We start from the raw sequence: 13,718 nt of genomic DNA on the forward strand, positions 1-13,718 counted from the left end.
TTTTTTTTTTTTTGACTATATCAAAATTGATTTATTCCAGGAAACTGCAATGGAAATACTTTTTTGAATCAAATGATCAACAACTGGATGTTACAACTGACAAAAAAACAACAAAGAAGTATGTTACATGCCTGCCAGGCTGTTTGTGCTTTTCCTTTCCCCTCCCCCTTCCTTTGTTTGTCTCTTCACAGGTTGTAGGGAAGCTGGTGTCGATCTCGCCTGATTGATCCTCTCCACCCATGGGCCAATCAGCATCCAGGGAGCCTGGATATATAAGCAGCCCACCTGGGGAACTGAGCCTGCTCCATCTGGCTGGCTAGCTCACACATGTCTTGTTGCTGGTGCTTTCTGTAAAGGTTTGTGGTGGGAGTTAGAGGACCAGGTAAGTTTGGGGTATCCTGTACATTTCCATCACGTAGGTATTTTTCTGTTAGACACACTAGGTTAGTAGGTGGGTGCCACCCATGTAAAGTTTTGGTGGAAACTTTTGTTAGATCAGGTAAGCAGGGTTTTTGTTTTCTATTTCTTTTCTTCAGCACAGACGGTAGTTAGGCCCTGTTTTGTTTTATTATTTTCTTTGATTTGGCATCACCTAACTGTCCCTTTCTCCCCCACAGCTTGTATGAGCCTTCTGGGATTTTTGTTGTAAATAAATCCCTCCTTTATATCACTTGGACTCTGTCGAATATTTTGTGGTTGTTGTGTTACTCCCCTTCTCCTCACAAGGGGGGCGATGTAACATGTATTTGAAGGATCATGGCATGTTACGTTTTTAATTAACAAACTTATTCAATTGTGATTTTAATTGTGTTTCTTATTTAATGGTAACACTGCAACTGCAAAATTGTATTTTTTTTCAACATTAGCGGATTACTGACAAAGTTTTGCGCCCATTTGTAATGGAAACACAGCTACTGTCAGTATAAGTGGGCACAATCCAGTCAGCTCCAAGTTTCAGTCTATCCATGGCTCTGGTTCCAGAACGGGGTCTGGGCAAAACAACTTGGTAGTTACAGGTGGGGTGGGGGGCAGGGGGGGTTCTGGTTTAAACAGTTACGACACTGAGGACTTAAAGGGATAAAGGTTTCAGGATCACAGGAGGGAGGTGTTATGATGCTAAACTGTTTGAGACGTCTGGATAGTGACATGTTGAAGCTAATGGCATTTTCTTTTTTTATTATTATTTATTGAGATGCAGTAGTTTAGAAGTCGATGGGGTGAAGAGGGTGGGGGACTTAATGTGAGTCTTATGAGATGTCAATGTTAGGATATGATGGTGGCCTCCGTTACTATAGCGGGATCTTCTATGTCGGCTTTACTTTGAACCATCCTCAGTTCCAGCTGAGGCGGACTGGGCCTCCGACCGGGGCCTGCCAACTCTGAAGGAGAGATGGGGGGAGGAGGAGGAAGGGAGACGAGGCAAAAGAAAAACAGATTTCACTGTGACGGGTTTCAATTAATGTATGATGGAAACCCTGGTGTATATCCGTAATAAACCCACAGTAATAACAAAAGCTTTTAATGCCGATTCTGCGATCCCTATTGGTAAAAATACTTAGATTAAATTCTATAAGTGGGTTTTGTGTACTCTTAAATCAGGGTTTCTGGAAGTTTCATCAGACCATTATGGCAACAGAAGTCAGCCAGTGGCTGAGAAAAAAAAATTATCCAGCCAACTGCCAATAAAATTTGAACTTACCCTTAGTGGACATGAAAAAGCCAACTAGCTGCTAAGACACCATTGTAAGACCATATTAGCTGGCTGGCAAGGGTATATTAACAGCTAGTTACCAGTAGCCAACAAAGCGCCTTGAATCACAGAACTCAGCATGCAACTCAAAGTTTTGTTTATCAGTAAAGTCCAGCAAGAAACATGGCATATATGAAATTAAATAGTCCCACCACAACAAAATTGAAGACTTGTGTACAACTTACCATGAGCATAAGATATGGTCCTCTGGATAACATGGTGCATCACTGAAAAAGTCTTTTCACAGGCCGTCTAAGAGAAACAGAAACAAATTATTCTCATTTGTGACTTGAAAGGAGTGAGTGTGAATGACTATGCATTTCTGTGTGCGTTTGTACACCTTTAGATCATTGGGGTAATGATGTGTCCATGCAAGTAGCATGGCTGCAAACAGATCTCCAGTTCCTACGAAGACAGCGTCCACTTTGGGGACTTCTATTCGAACTCTCTGTGTCGTCCTGCTTCCATCTGGACGAACTGAGCAGCAGAGGAGAGACACTGTATGGGACAGCGCCTCACAAAATTATTTACACCCTTTGAACTTTTTGACTATTTTCCACATCTTAACCATAAACTTTGATGGATATTCTTACAGTTTTTGTGACAGATATTAAGTACAGCATAATTAGGAGGAATTTCTTTTCAATTAGTAAATATATGTTGTTCAACAGCTGTACAGTGGCACATTAGGTAGCACTGTTGCCTTGCAGCAAAAAGGTCCTGTGTTTGATTCCCGACCCATGGTCTTTCTGCATGAAGTTTGCATGTTCTTCCTGTGCATGCGTGGGTTTTCTTCCAAAACCATGACTGTCAGGTTAATTGGTATCTCTAAATTCTCCCTAGGTGAGTGTGTGTGTGCATGGTTGTTTGTCCTGTCTGTCTCTGTGTTGCCCTGCGACACACTAGTGACTCCGCTTCTCGCCCGAAATGTTCGCTGGAAATAGGCACCAGTACCCCTCCAGACCCCACTAAGGGACAAGGGTGTAAGAAAATGGATGGATGCTGTTCTACATAAAAAAAAAGAAAAATTTGATTTGTTCTACATTACTTAAATAAAAATCTGGAAATTGGGGTGTGCCTTTGTTTGCAGTCCGGTTTTACTCTGATACCCTCACATAATAAAATCTGATTTTCTAAATGTACAAAGCTGATTAAACGTTGTTCCAAGCCAAATCTGAGCTATACTTCTCAGATGTTCATTAATAAAATATTTTGAAAACTGTGAAACATTTTCCTCAAACTGTGGAGAAGTTCAAAGGGTGTGAGTACTTTTGTAAACCATTGTAATTTCTACACGTGTTTGGAAACGCACACAATATTGTATCGTGTTCCACCCACCATGACGCTGGCTACCCAGTGAGACGAGGAAGCGGTCTCCCAGTCTGGGGGGAAGATCAGAGGAAGTAATAACGACTGTGTCTGGGCCCATTGCGTGTAGAAGGTCCATCACCTACAAAACACCACACAGTAAGGTAGCAAGAGTTCAGTTATGAATCAGAAACTCCTGCTGAGAAAAGAAAATATATAGCTTAAGAAAGCTGGATCCACTACCTCCACAGCATCCTTCTGAGAACTGATGTTTTTCCCTGTTAATAATCTAAAACAACAGAGTAGAAAGTTAGCCGAGTCCAAATAAAAAACGAAAAGCAGCTCGAGTTTAATCAAAACTCAAACTAAATGTTGAGTTTTGATTAAAATGTTTTATGTAATTCAACTTTTTGAAAGAAAGTTGTTTGAAATGAAACTGAAAGACCAGTAGGGGGAGAAACAAGACAAAACTGGACCAGAAACATTTTCTAGGGATCTTCAGCTACATCCAACAAACTTCTGTTTATAAAGCCACAACAACCAGAATAGGTTGTGGCAACTTTCCCATTTACCTAGATAAACTTTTTAATGGTGAAAAAAAGTACACCCTCTTTCAAGTGTAGTTTTACATTTCAGGACATAATTTTGATCTGGACTACCAGGTTCAACTCAAACTACAGAAAAAAAAGTTCACTTTGGTTTTAGTCAAGTCAAAATTAAAATTAAATCAAGTCAAAATTAAATAGGTGTTGATGAAACACTAAGTGCACCCAGTGATTTAACGGCTTCTGGATGATGGTCAGTTAAATGAAGTAAAGGCCAGAGAGTGTTCCCTTTCTTTTCACCATGTTAATTCATGTAAACACAGCCGAGACTACAAACCAATCCCATACAATTAACACAATACATCATCAAATAATCTGGATGATTATAATTCACTCCAAACAAGGGGCAGTGAATTCCTTGCTAAGACAGATTTAATACTTTAGAACACATCCTAAACGATTAAGTCTAGATATAAAACAAAGAGACATCCAAAGAAAGCCCCCTTGAAACAGCACTGAAATACAATTATGTGTAAAAGAAAAATATTTTTAAAGCCTAGACATTTCTAAAGGTACTACCGTATTTTTCGGACTATAAGCTGCTACTTTTTTCCTTACGCTTTGAACCATGCGGCTTATAGCCTAGTGTGGCTTTTCTGTAGATTCTTCTCCAACTTTAGCAGGAAGTGAATCATTGGAAGTCAATTTTCATTTATAACAAGCACATGCTAGCAGCAGGCACGACAGAGAAATTCCTTCCAACCCCCTCATCAAGGAAACCACACAAATAAGTTCATATTATGCAGCTTTTAAGTTAAAGGCCATCAATCTAGCAGTACAGATTGATAGCTGCTGCATGTAAGCTCAGCGTGAACAAATCAATGGTTCGGCGTTAGAGACGGAGGGATGCGTCCTTAATAAACCAGAGGGCTGCATCTTTTGTGAAAAACCATCCTTGTGAAAAACCGAGAGTGGTGGAGATATTAGCAGTTTATAGACTGCTGCTGCTATAAGCAAAAAAAGTTTCCAGTTTTTTTTGTTTTGTTTTTTTTAAACTTTGTTGGTATGCTCTATAGTTCAGAAAATATGGTATATGTAACATTTAACTAAACTGCACATTAAAAGACCAAATCCATTTTAGAACAATTATTATTCATACTCCCAGCAAATTTAGATGCATAATTATTTTTTGTACAACCTAGAAGTTGTGTTTTGATGCAAAAGGAGCAAATATTTTGGAAAAAAAGAAACTTGTTTTAATTTACTGCCAATTTAGAAAATGTCATGTTGAAAACAATTCATACTCTTCTCAGTAATTGGTAGAAAAATATTTCTTGACATGACTTTGCTCTCTGCAAGCTTCCACTGGAGTTTTGATTTATCAATTTTCCTTTTTATTTTTATTACTATATTTTCTTTTAAGTTTTCAAAGTTTAGAACATACAAATAGACAAACATATATATATATATATATATATATATATATATATATATACTGCTCAAAAAAATAAAGGGAACGTTTTTGTGTGTGGCTCCAAATCCAGGCCTCCATTGGTTAATAAATTTGATTTCCATTGATGATTTTTGTGTGATTTTGTTGTCAGCACATTCAACTTTGTACATAAAAAAGTATTCAATAAGAATATTTCATTCATTCAGATCTAGGATGTGTTACATGAGTGTTCCCTTTATTTTTTTGAGCAGTGTATATATATATACACACACACACACACACACACACACATACTAATACATATATAATACATAAACACACAATTTATCAATTTTTCTTTGGTGATGAGGCTGCCAGACCTTTTGCCATTGCCCTAATCTCAATTTTATGTCATCCAAAAAAGACAGATTAACAGATTTCTTTGTTGTGCTCCTATCAAAATGAGAATGAAGTTAGGTGTGCACCGATTACAGTTTTCTAACCTACCACCAAACTTTAAAAAGCCTGACCTGCCGATTCTGATTGCTTTACCTGACAGTTTTTTTGTGTCTGAAAAGTCACTAAATATAGCAACAAAGTCACTAAGTAGGAAATCACGGCCAATTTATTGGTGCATCCCTAAATGAAATTAGCTCATGAGGCAAGTTGAGTAATAACAGAGAGGACTCCATTTTTTATAACAACATAGGAGTTTTAGTTCGAAACATATTGTTACATGAGAGGTAAAACACTCACTCAGCCTCAAACTGGTTAGGAGTAATGATGTCTGCAACAGGAACAACCTTATTCTTGTAGACCGGATAAAGATTCTGAGGAACGTACTGTGGAAAGAGACATACAAGTTAAAAACACTTTATCATTTAAAAGCAGGCTGACAACCATATGCCTTGAACTAGCATAGTTGTACAAAATGTTATATATAACACTTCGCTATATATAACTGTGAGGATTAAAATTCAATAATCCATTTAATATTATTAAATTAACTAATAATAGTATTAGCAGCAACACTTGAAGATACATAAACAGCAAAATATACAGATCACAACAGACAAGGAAAATAAAAGCAACTTCTCCCACATATTCAAAACATAAACACCACTGCTACTGCATTGAGACACCTATAATCTCACCATGGATCCATGATCACCAAGGACGGGGTCACATACTGAAAGGATAAACATACAGAGTCATGCATCCATCAGAGACCTGCTCACCCTCTGAGTGCAACCACATTAGATAAAACACTGCAGTGAGGGGAGGAATGAAGATCTGAACTCATCCAGAAATATGGAGCGCAAAAGAAGAGACGTTTTAGAAAGATATGACAAAGAGAAAACTGGATGGCTCCTCTATAGCACAACGGCATGCTGTTAGAGGAGATGATGTGCTCATAATTATTTGGGATCATGAGATGCTTTGTTGGTGAAGATAGAAAGTGGGTCTATGCTGTAGAAAAGTGGTTTCACTGAATGATCCTAAAGTAAATGAGAGTTGGATTCAGAACCAGCTCAGAAATACAGAAAGCTTCTGAAAAGTAACGGTGTTACATAAGGAACAGAGAACTTGGTATCAATGCACAACCCAGTGACCACCCAAGATAAAAGCAATTATAGCAGCTGAAACATGGTGTATAAGACAAATACTTAGGTACTGATTTGTTCAAGAGGTCAATGTTCTGGAAGAGCATTCCTATGATTATCTAATGAACCAAACACATAATACAAGTAATACATATTTGGTAAGTAATACATATTTACTGGTTAAACACAGTTGTATTAAATACAAGTATAAGAATGTACGGGTATAATGAGAACCATACATTCTAGGATAATCAGATTTCTTCTAGATTTATTCTAGAAATTTTATTTTTAGAAGAAATGAAAAGTGTTGCTCACCATAAACCAGATTAGGATTGGCTCTCTTTAGCTCCTGAACAATGTCCACCACCATCTCTAAAAAAGACGTGTCTCTTGTATATCCTGAACACATCCCACACAACAACAAGGACCAATGCATTTAGAAAGGCCGTTCAAAATGTGCAACATCAAGAGAGGACATTAAAACAGTAGAGAGGGGAAAAACATAGATGAAATGCACAATTCTTCCACAGGCACAATAAATCCTAAGTGTACCTCAAGTTAAGGTTGACTGAAAAACTTATTTCCAAATCATTACCAATGGACACACCACAGTAAAAGTAAAAAGGCAAACATTCACCTGTTAATACATAGTCATACTGGTGTACATTGTTCAGTTTGATTCCCTCATAAAGAACGTGCAGCTCATCTGCCGTCAACACCTGGCCTTTCCAGTGAGAATAACCTGTGAAAAGAACAAGCGATCAGATGGATTTATTGAGCTTCTTTAAACTGGATCAAGTCCATCCTACAATCTCCTTGAGGAAACACCAACATCATTTCAAATCAGTTCACCACAGAGTATGCCATCCTTCATATCAATTTTATTGTTAAAAGACTCAAGAGTCCTAATTCAAACCTTATAAAGTGCTACCTGAAATGTGTCCACCTTCTTGCCAACCTCTGTCTGATGCCAGAGATCAGACCATGATCTCCAGCTTTTACTGGAGAGGTCTACATCTGAGTGTGAAGTGGCTGGGGTGAAAATCAGCCCCTCCAAATCCAGACAAGGTTTCTGGTCGGACCTTGTTACCAACCAGAGAGTTATTTCTCTTAGTCGGTAACAAGGTCCTGCCCAAAGTGGAGGAGTTCAAGTATCTCAGGGTCTTGTTTAGGAGTGACCCCTGATTGGTGTTGATTGGTGTGGCAATCAACACTAATCCACCTGTTGATTGCCGGACCAATCAACAGGTGGATTGATGTGGCATCTGCAGCAATGCGAATGACGTGCCTATCTGTCATGAAGAGAGAGCGGAGTAGAAAAGCAGGGCCTTTAATTTACCGGTCAATCTACGTTCCTCTCCTCATCTATGGTGTCAAGCTCTAGATCAGTGGTGATCAAAGTCGGTCCTCGAGGGCCGGCATCCTGCACACTTTAGTTCTCTCCCTGGTTTAACGCACCTGGATCAAATGATGGCTCGCTAGAAGACATAAGGAGAAAATTGACATACTGGAAAGGTTGTTACTACCACCAGGGAGAGAACTAAAACATGCAGGATGCCGGCCCTCGAGGACCGACTTTGGGTACCCCTGCTCCAGATAGTGACTGAAAGAATGTGATTGCGGATCAAGCAGCTGAGCTGCCTCACTGGTTAGGTGTTCCAGACATATCCTACCAGAAGGAGACCCTAAGAAAGAGCCAGGACACGCTGGATGAACTATGTTTCTCAGCTGGCCTGGGAGCTCCTTGGGATTCTCCCAGAGGATCTGGTCCAAGTGGTTGGGGAGAGGGAAGTCTGGGTCTCTCTGCTTAAGGGCCCTGGTTGGTCACGCTGAACTATTAAAATAAGTTGTCACTAGAGGTGTGCCGATTGATCGGTCACCGATCATAATCGGGCCGATTTTCGTGAAAAAGTGCATGATCGGTGATCGGCGATCATTGGCTCTTGTTGCCGATACCGATCATCTCATTTCGCAGCCTGCCTGTGCAGCTGGTCTCCTCTTTCCTTCACACTGCGCAAACGCGCAGCAACAAATCCTAAGCGATGTGGAACTATAACGCACTGAGTGAATGGGGAAGTTTGCGTGTTGCGGCGGAAAATTGAAGCAGTCAAAATGCATCAACACAACGAAGCTAATACACATAAAAACAATGCTATACTTGACGGAGATTGGCTACATCGAGGCTCACTGCAGTAAAAAAGACATAAGGAGGATCAGATAGCAGGTAAAGCAGCGCACAGCTACAAACACTCACCCGGATTAGCATGATGTCAGAAAGCTAAACAAATAACCTGGAAAATTATTTAAGCCTTCAAGCTGCGATGTCAGACGCTGGTTCTGCTCCCGCTGTTGAACCGCTGCTACGCTACAGGTAGTAATATTTGACAGACGGAGCTTCGCTTCTGCTCCACCTGGTAGTGACTCTCACACCGAATCTCTGCTTAAAGCTGCAGCATCTAACTTAAAAAAAAATAAAGTTTATATACGTATTAAAACTTTCGCTGTCCTAACATGAGACAGATAATCTCTAAAAAAATAATCGATCTCCTCCCTGTTCTGCATAATTACCCCGCTGAGTCAGAAACAGCCAATCAGAGCTAGCAGTAATCAGCTAGCCGCCATGCTAACAGGAAGTTTTCATTCAGTAACTCTGGATTGTTTATTGTAATGGATCCTGTTTTTGCCTTTGAATGTTAAGTTTTATACTTGAATTTTTTTTGGCAATGTTGAGAGGTTTTACTTTGGCTCTTTGCATTATTTAGCCTCTTCAGAGCCTTCATATGTTATCAGTCTGTTAAAGATAGTATTATCAATAGCAGTACAATTTGCACAATGCCTGTTTTGTTTAGTTTTCTTCTTGAAAAAAGTTATTAAAAACAAGTTTTTGTCTAAATTAAGGTGAATTCATGGTTCCTTTTTCCACATAATGTAACCGGTAGTGTTTATGATAAAAAAAAATAATAATAATAATAATTATGTGATCGGTATCGGTGATCGGTATTGGTGTATCGGCCCTCATGGGTGATCGGTATCGGCAGGAAAAAACCTGATCGGCACATCCCTAGTTGTCACTGTCATACTTGAATGGCGAAAATCAAGTCATGTAGTTCACAGTCTCATATCATCCTCCGCCCCTTCTTGTAAGAACCCCAACTTTTAACTTTTGTTTCCCAGAAACGTGCATATCCTAACATTTGAGATCTACATTCTTCCTTCCAGGAGAGTATAATTTTCCACAAGGGGCCCAACAAAACCTAATTTTCATTAACAAAGAACCGGAAAGCAGAACAGCAACTATTTAATGCTTTGTGAGATCCTTTTGGTTGAAGTCGGAGCAGCAGGGAGGCACAACAGACATAAAACTAAGAATTACAATAACTCAGTGTTCCGGCAATGTAGGGCAGGCATGATGAAGTTTTACCTCTAGCATGAGGTCAGTGTGATCAGTGTCTGTCTCTGATGAATAAGACTTGCTCTGATCAATAAGGACCTCACTGACTCCATATGCTGGCATTGCTGCCACCATGCTCTCTCGTGCTTCTACTCTCACTGTAAAGTAGTTATTGTTTACCAATCAGAAAATCCTGACTTTACATTTCACTGACAGTTGTTTTGAGTAACTGATATCAAAGTATCAAACTTTTTTAATCCAGAGCAGAGGTATGAACGCACACATATGAAAAACTCACTGTGCACACGATGACAACTGCTCAGATAAGGACATGGATTTTGATGTAGCAGGAAAAAACCCTTCCACTAACACCTATGCTGTCCCTATATGTAGTTTCTGTCTGGGTCTGCACTAAACATGAGATTTTGAATAAGTCGTCACATTTATGTGTCATGGGCACCACCCAAACTGGGTTCATATGCGGGTGTCTGTGCATGACATGTTTGCTGCAGGCCGATGATGTCGCAGCTACAGGTGAGTCACAGTCAAGTCACATGGTGGTGGAGAATTTGGTTGCTAAGCAACAGGCCAGGAGAAAGCCAAAGGGGCTAAAAAAGACAGATGAGCATTCACAGCACCCGAAAGAGAGGGAGAGTAAGAGAAAAAAATTGATGGCAGGCTAACAGATAAGGGCTGCCTCTGTCGTCATCAAACGTTGCTGTCGCAATTCCAATGCCTGCTGTTTGCTGCTGCGGCGCGTCACTCCCTCTATCTTAATATGTGTCATTCCTTCTCTGTCCAATCGACAATGTAATCACTGTCGATTACATTTCTCATTTAGGTTTTTTTTTTCTCTTGATCTCTGCAGCCTCTCAGATTCCAAGCATCTACTTCAATGTCAAATCAAATTATACACTCTCCATGAAGAAATTGCAAATCATGGTTTCATATACAGAAGATCTGATTAAATTTGAGCGAGAGTCTCTCGGATCTTTATGTTAAGGTCACTCAAATTCACACAGAGGACGGATGACTTTTTCTGGTCTTATTTTCCCTATGTGAGCTACAAAAAAAATTGCTAATGTCATATTAACAGAGATTCTTATGATTTTTTTTAATGTTTATTAAATTTAAATAACAGATCTAAATGACCCTAAAGCTTTGGATTTCAATGGCATGTCAGAACTTGTGCCAAAAAACAAATTAGGAAGAAATGGAAAACTGGTGCTCCTTCACGCACTATCCAGTGCTCTCTTTGTGAACAAAGTTAGAAATATCTATTTAAACATGATAGCTTAAATCAACACAACAGTTGAATTGTGAAATAGAAAAAAAGAATTAAGATTTTTAGTACTGACATTTTTAACCACTTGCATGTGCAATATTTTGTCCTGTGTTTCTATTTTATATAGCAGTGGTCCCCAACCCCCGGTCCGTGGACCAATTGGTACCGGGCCGCGCAAGAAATAATTAAATATTTCATTTTATGTATTGAGTCTGGAGGATCTTTTATTTTGAAAATCCTTTAACCGGATTCTCTCGGTTACTTGCGCGCCAACACTGAGCCCACAAGCAGCAAAATGAGTAAGAAACGGATCAGGTATCTTTGGAAAGTTTCTTTGCAAAGGGGAAAAGCCCAGAGAAGAGACAGGAGAATGGATTTATCCCGGACCGGTAGGTGAGTGAAACATTACAAGCCGCTCTGTGTAACATGTGGCGACCAGCTGCTAATGAGGCAATGAAGCTTCAAACTGCTTCACCACGTAGAGACCAAGCAGGCTGTGGATATAAGCAACACTTCGGGTGTCATTGTCTCATCACTCCCAGATGGGACCGTCTCGTTGCAGAGAAACAAGCTCAGGGTTCCCGTTAGTCGTTATCGTGAGTAAAAATTTTCACGAAAGTAAAATGTTCGTCTTTGTGGCGCATCTGTATCTTATTTTGAAGGGATATGTAAAAGTTACCATAGCGACCAGAGTCAGAGAGCGTTTGGGCAGTGGTTGAGAGGAGATGAGTAGAGCTTGTGAGTCTTAAATCTGGTTTAGACGGCAAGATTTAAGAATTGTCGGCCGATTCTCCAAACCTCTGTGATCACAGAGCTGATAAAAGTAAAACAGGTTCGATCGGTTCGTGTGTCCAGCCACACAGCAGGAGCAACACACCACACGAACCGATTCCAGTCAAGAACATCGCAATTCCAGAGGATAATCCACAAAACTCCCAACATAGCATACGGGAATTTAGAATAACCAAACACGGATGACGATGTAGAAACAATATCAGGATGTGGAGTCATTTTAAGAGATAAAAGACATAACAGAAAGAAAAGGTGGTGGATAAATGACGGAGGGAGCAGCCGCTCTATTTGCTGCACTATGATTTGGAGGTGACTATGTTTTTTCATAGTTAACATTTTTAACTGAATAAACATAAACATATATAATAATGACCTTTACATATAATAATAAACATTTCATCTCCGATGTCCACCAGACTCTCAGTTGCGCGATATGTCAGCTGCTTGGGATTCCCCTCTGTTCTTACGTCACCGCGCTTTCTGATTGGCTACCTGTCACATTCAGCAGGTTGTATTCTCGTTCCCAGTCAGGGTAAACCCCACAGGCTGCGATAAAAGGGCCAAGACAACGAAAAAATTGGGTATATTCAGGATTTAGCAGGAACATCAACATGCAGAAGCCTTATCTGACAGTTCTGGAATTTGACAAATATGTAATGTTCTACTCAGTGTTTCCAGGGTTATAATAGTGTTGGGCTTTTCATTACATTTTAGTTGTAGCTTTTTATTTGTCTAGTTCAGTTAGTTTGAATTAGTTTTTAGAGTGTGCCTGTTAGTTTTTATTAAATAAATAGTTTAATTTTAGCTTAGTTTTTATTATAGTAATAGTTTTAGTTTTATCCCACTTTGACCTTCTTCAATTCTACACCTAAAAATCACCAAAGTGATTATGTATATATTGACTGACTAAAGAATACTCAGCAGAAGATACCATTTTCAAATTAATGTGTTTGATTATTGTTGAACAACCAACTGACTCTGGTTTTTCTCCCAATCTTTGCTGTTGCCCTTTTGAAGACTAGTGTAAATGCCACCAAGAGGAATATGGAGTGTTGCAAATTGCTGACTTCTGATGTATACTGTGTGTGTGGGGAAAACTAAAATCTATTTCACATCAGTTCAAAGGGCTAATAGTTTCATAAACAGATATGAAGTATATCTATAATTTCAGTGTGTTTTAGCTAGTTTTATAAACACACAATACATTTCCAGTTATAGTTTTTTTCCATTAATTACTGTTATTAATTTCAGTTAAAAATGTTTTTTTCAGTTTCAGTTTTCATTATTTTGTTAGTTTTAATTTGTTAACAAAACAGTGCTTGTTTCACAGTTGGTGACTGCTTGTTGTTTTATGTAGAGCCTTGTGAACTGCCTTGCTTCTGAAACGTGCTATCCTAATAAACTTAACATCCAAAGGTAATGTAACCAATTTTTAAACAATCAACTGTTTAATTCTCAAGTCAAGATCATCCCAAATAAGTTACTATGTTGATTGATGGCCAGTTTTGTGATTATGAACGAAACGAAAAGAGACCACAACAGAAAAGTGGAGCCACAAACTCTGTCACTCATCTCTATATATGGTTGCTTCATTCCGAGGGTTCGCCCATA

General features: G+C 39.2%; 1 protein-coding gene across 1 annotated transcript in view; it reads right to left on the reverse strand.

The window, feature by feature from the left end:
• The window catches only part of LOC106926842 (pyridoxal kinase-like), a 33,608-nt gene continuing 19,890 nt past the window's right edge, over positions 1-13,718 (reverse strand). Inside the window, exons 3-11 of the mRNA XM_015001999.2 lie at positions 7,277-7,381; positions 6,955-7,038; positions 6,190-6,224; positions 5,792-5,877; positions 3,302-3,347; positions 3,089-3,200; positions 2,091-2,227; positions 1,936-2,002; positions 1-1,379 (exon numbers count right to left, since the gene is read on the reverse strand). Coding sequence (XP_014857485.1) covers positions 1,264-1,379; positions 1,936-2,002; positions 2,091-2,227; positions 3,089-3,200; positions 3,302-3,347; positions 5,792-5,877; positions 6,190-6,224; positions 6,955-7,038; positions 7,277-7,381 — 788 coding nt within the window. The 3' untranslated portion in view covers positions 1-1,263. The remainder of the gene's footprint in view (positions 1,380-1,935; positions 2,003-2,090; positions 2,228-3,088; positions 3,201-3,301; positions 3,348-5,791; positions 5,878-6,189; positions 6,225-6,954; positions 7,039-7,276; positions 7,382-13,718) is intronic.

Source organism: Poecilia mexicana, unplaced genomic scaffold (assembly GCF_051168715.1).
Source record: "Poecilia mexicana isolate PSO_F unplaced genomic scaffold, ASM5116871v1 scaffold_15, whole genome shotgun sequence".
NCBI classification, from domain to species: domain Eukaryota; kingdom Metazoa; phylum Chordata; class Actinopteri; order Cyprinodontiformes; family Poeciliidae; genus Poecilia; species Poecilia mexicana.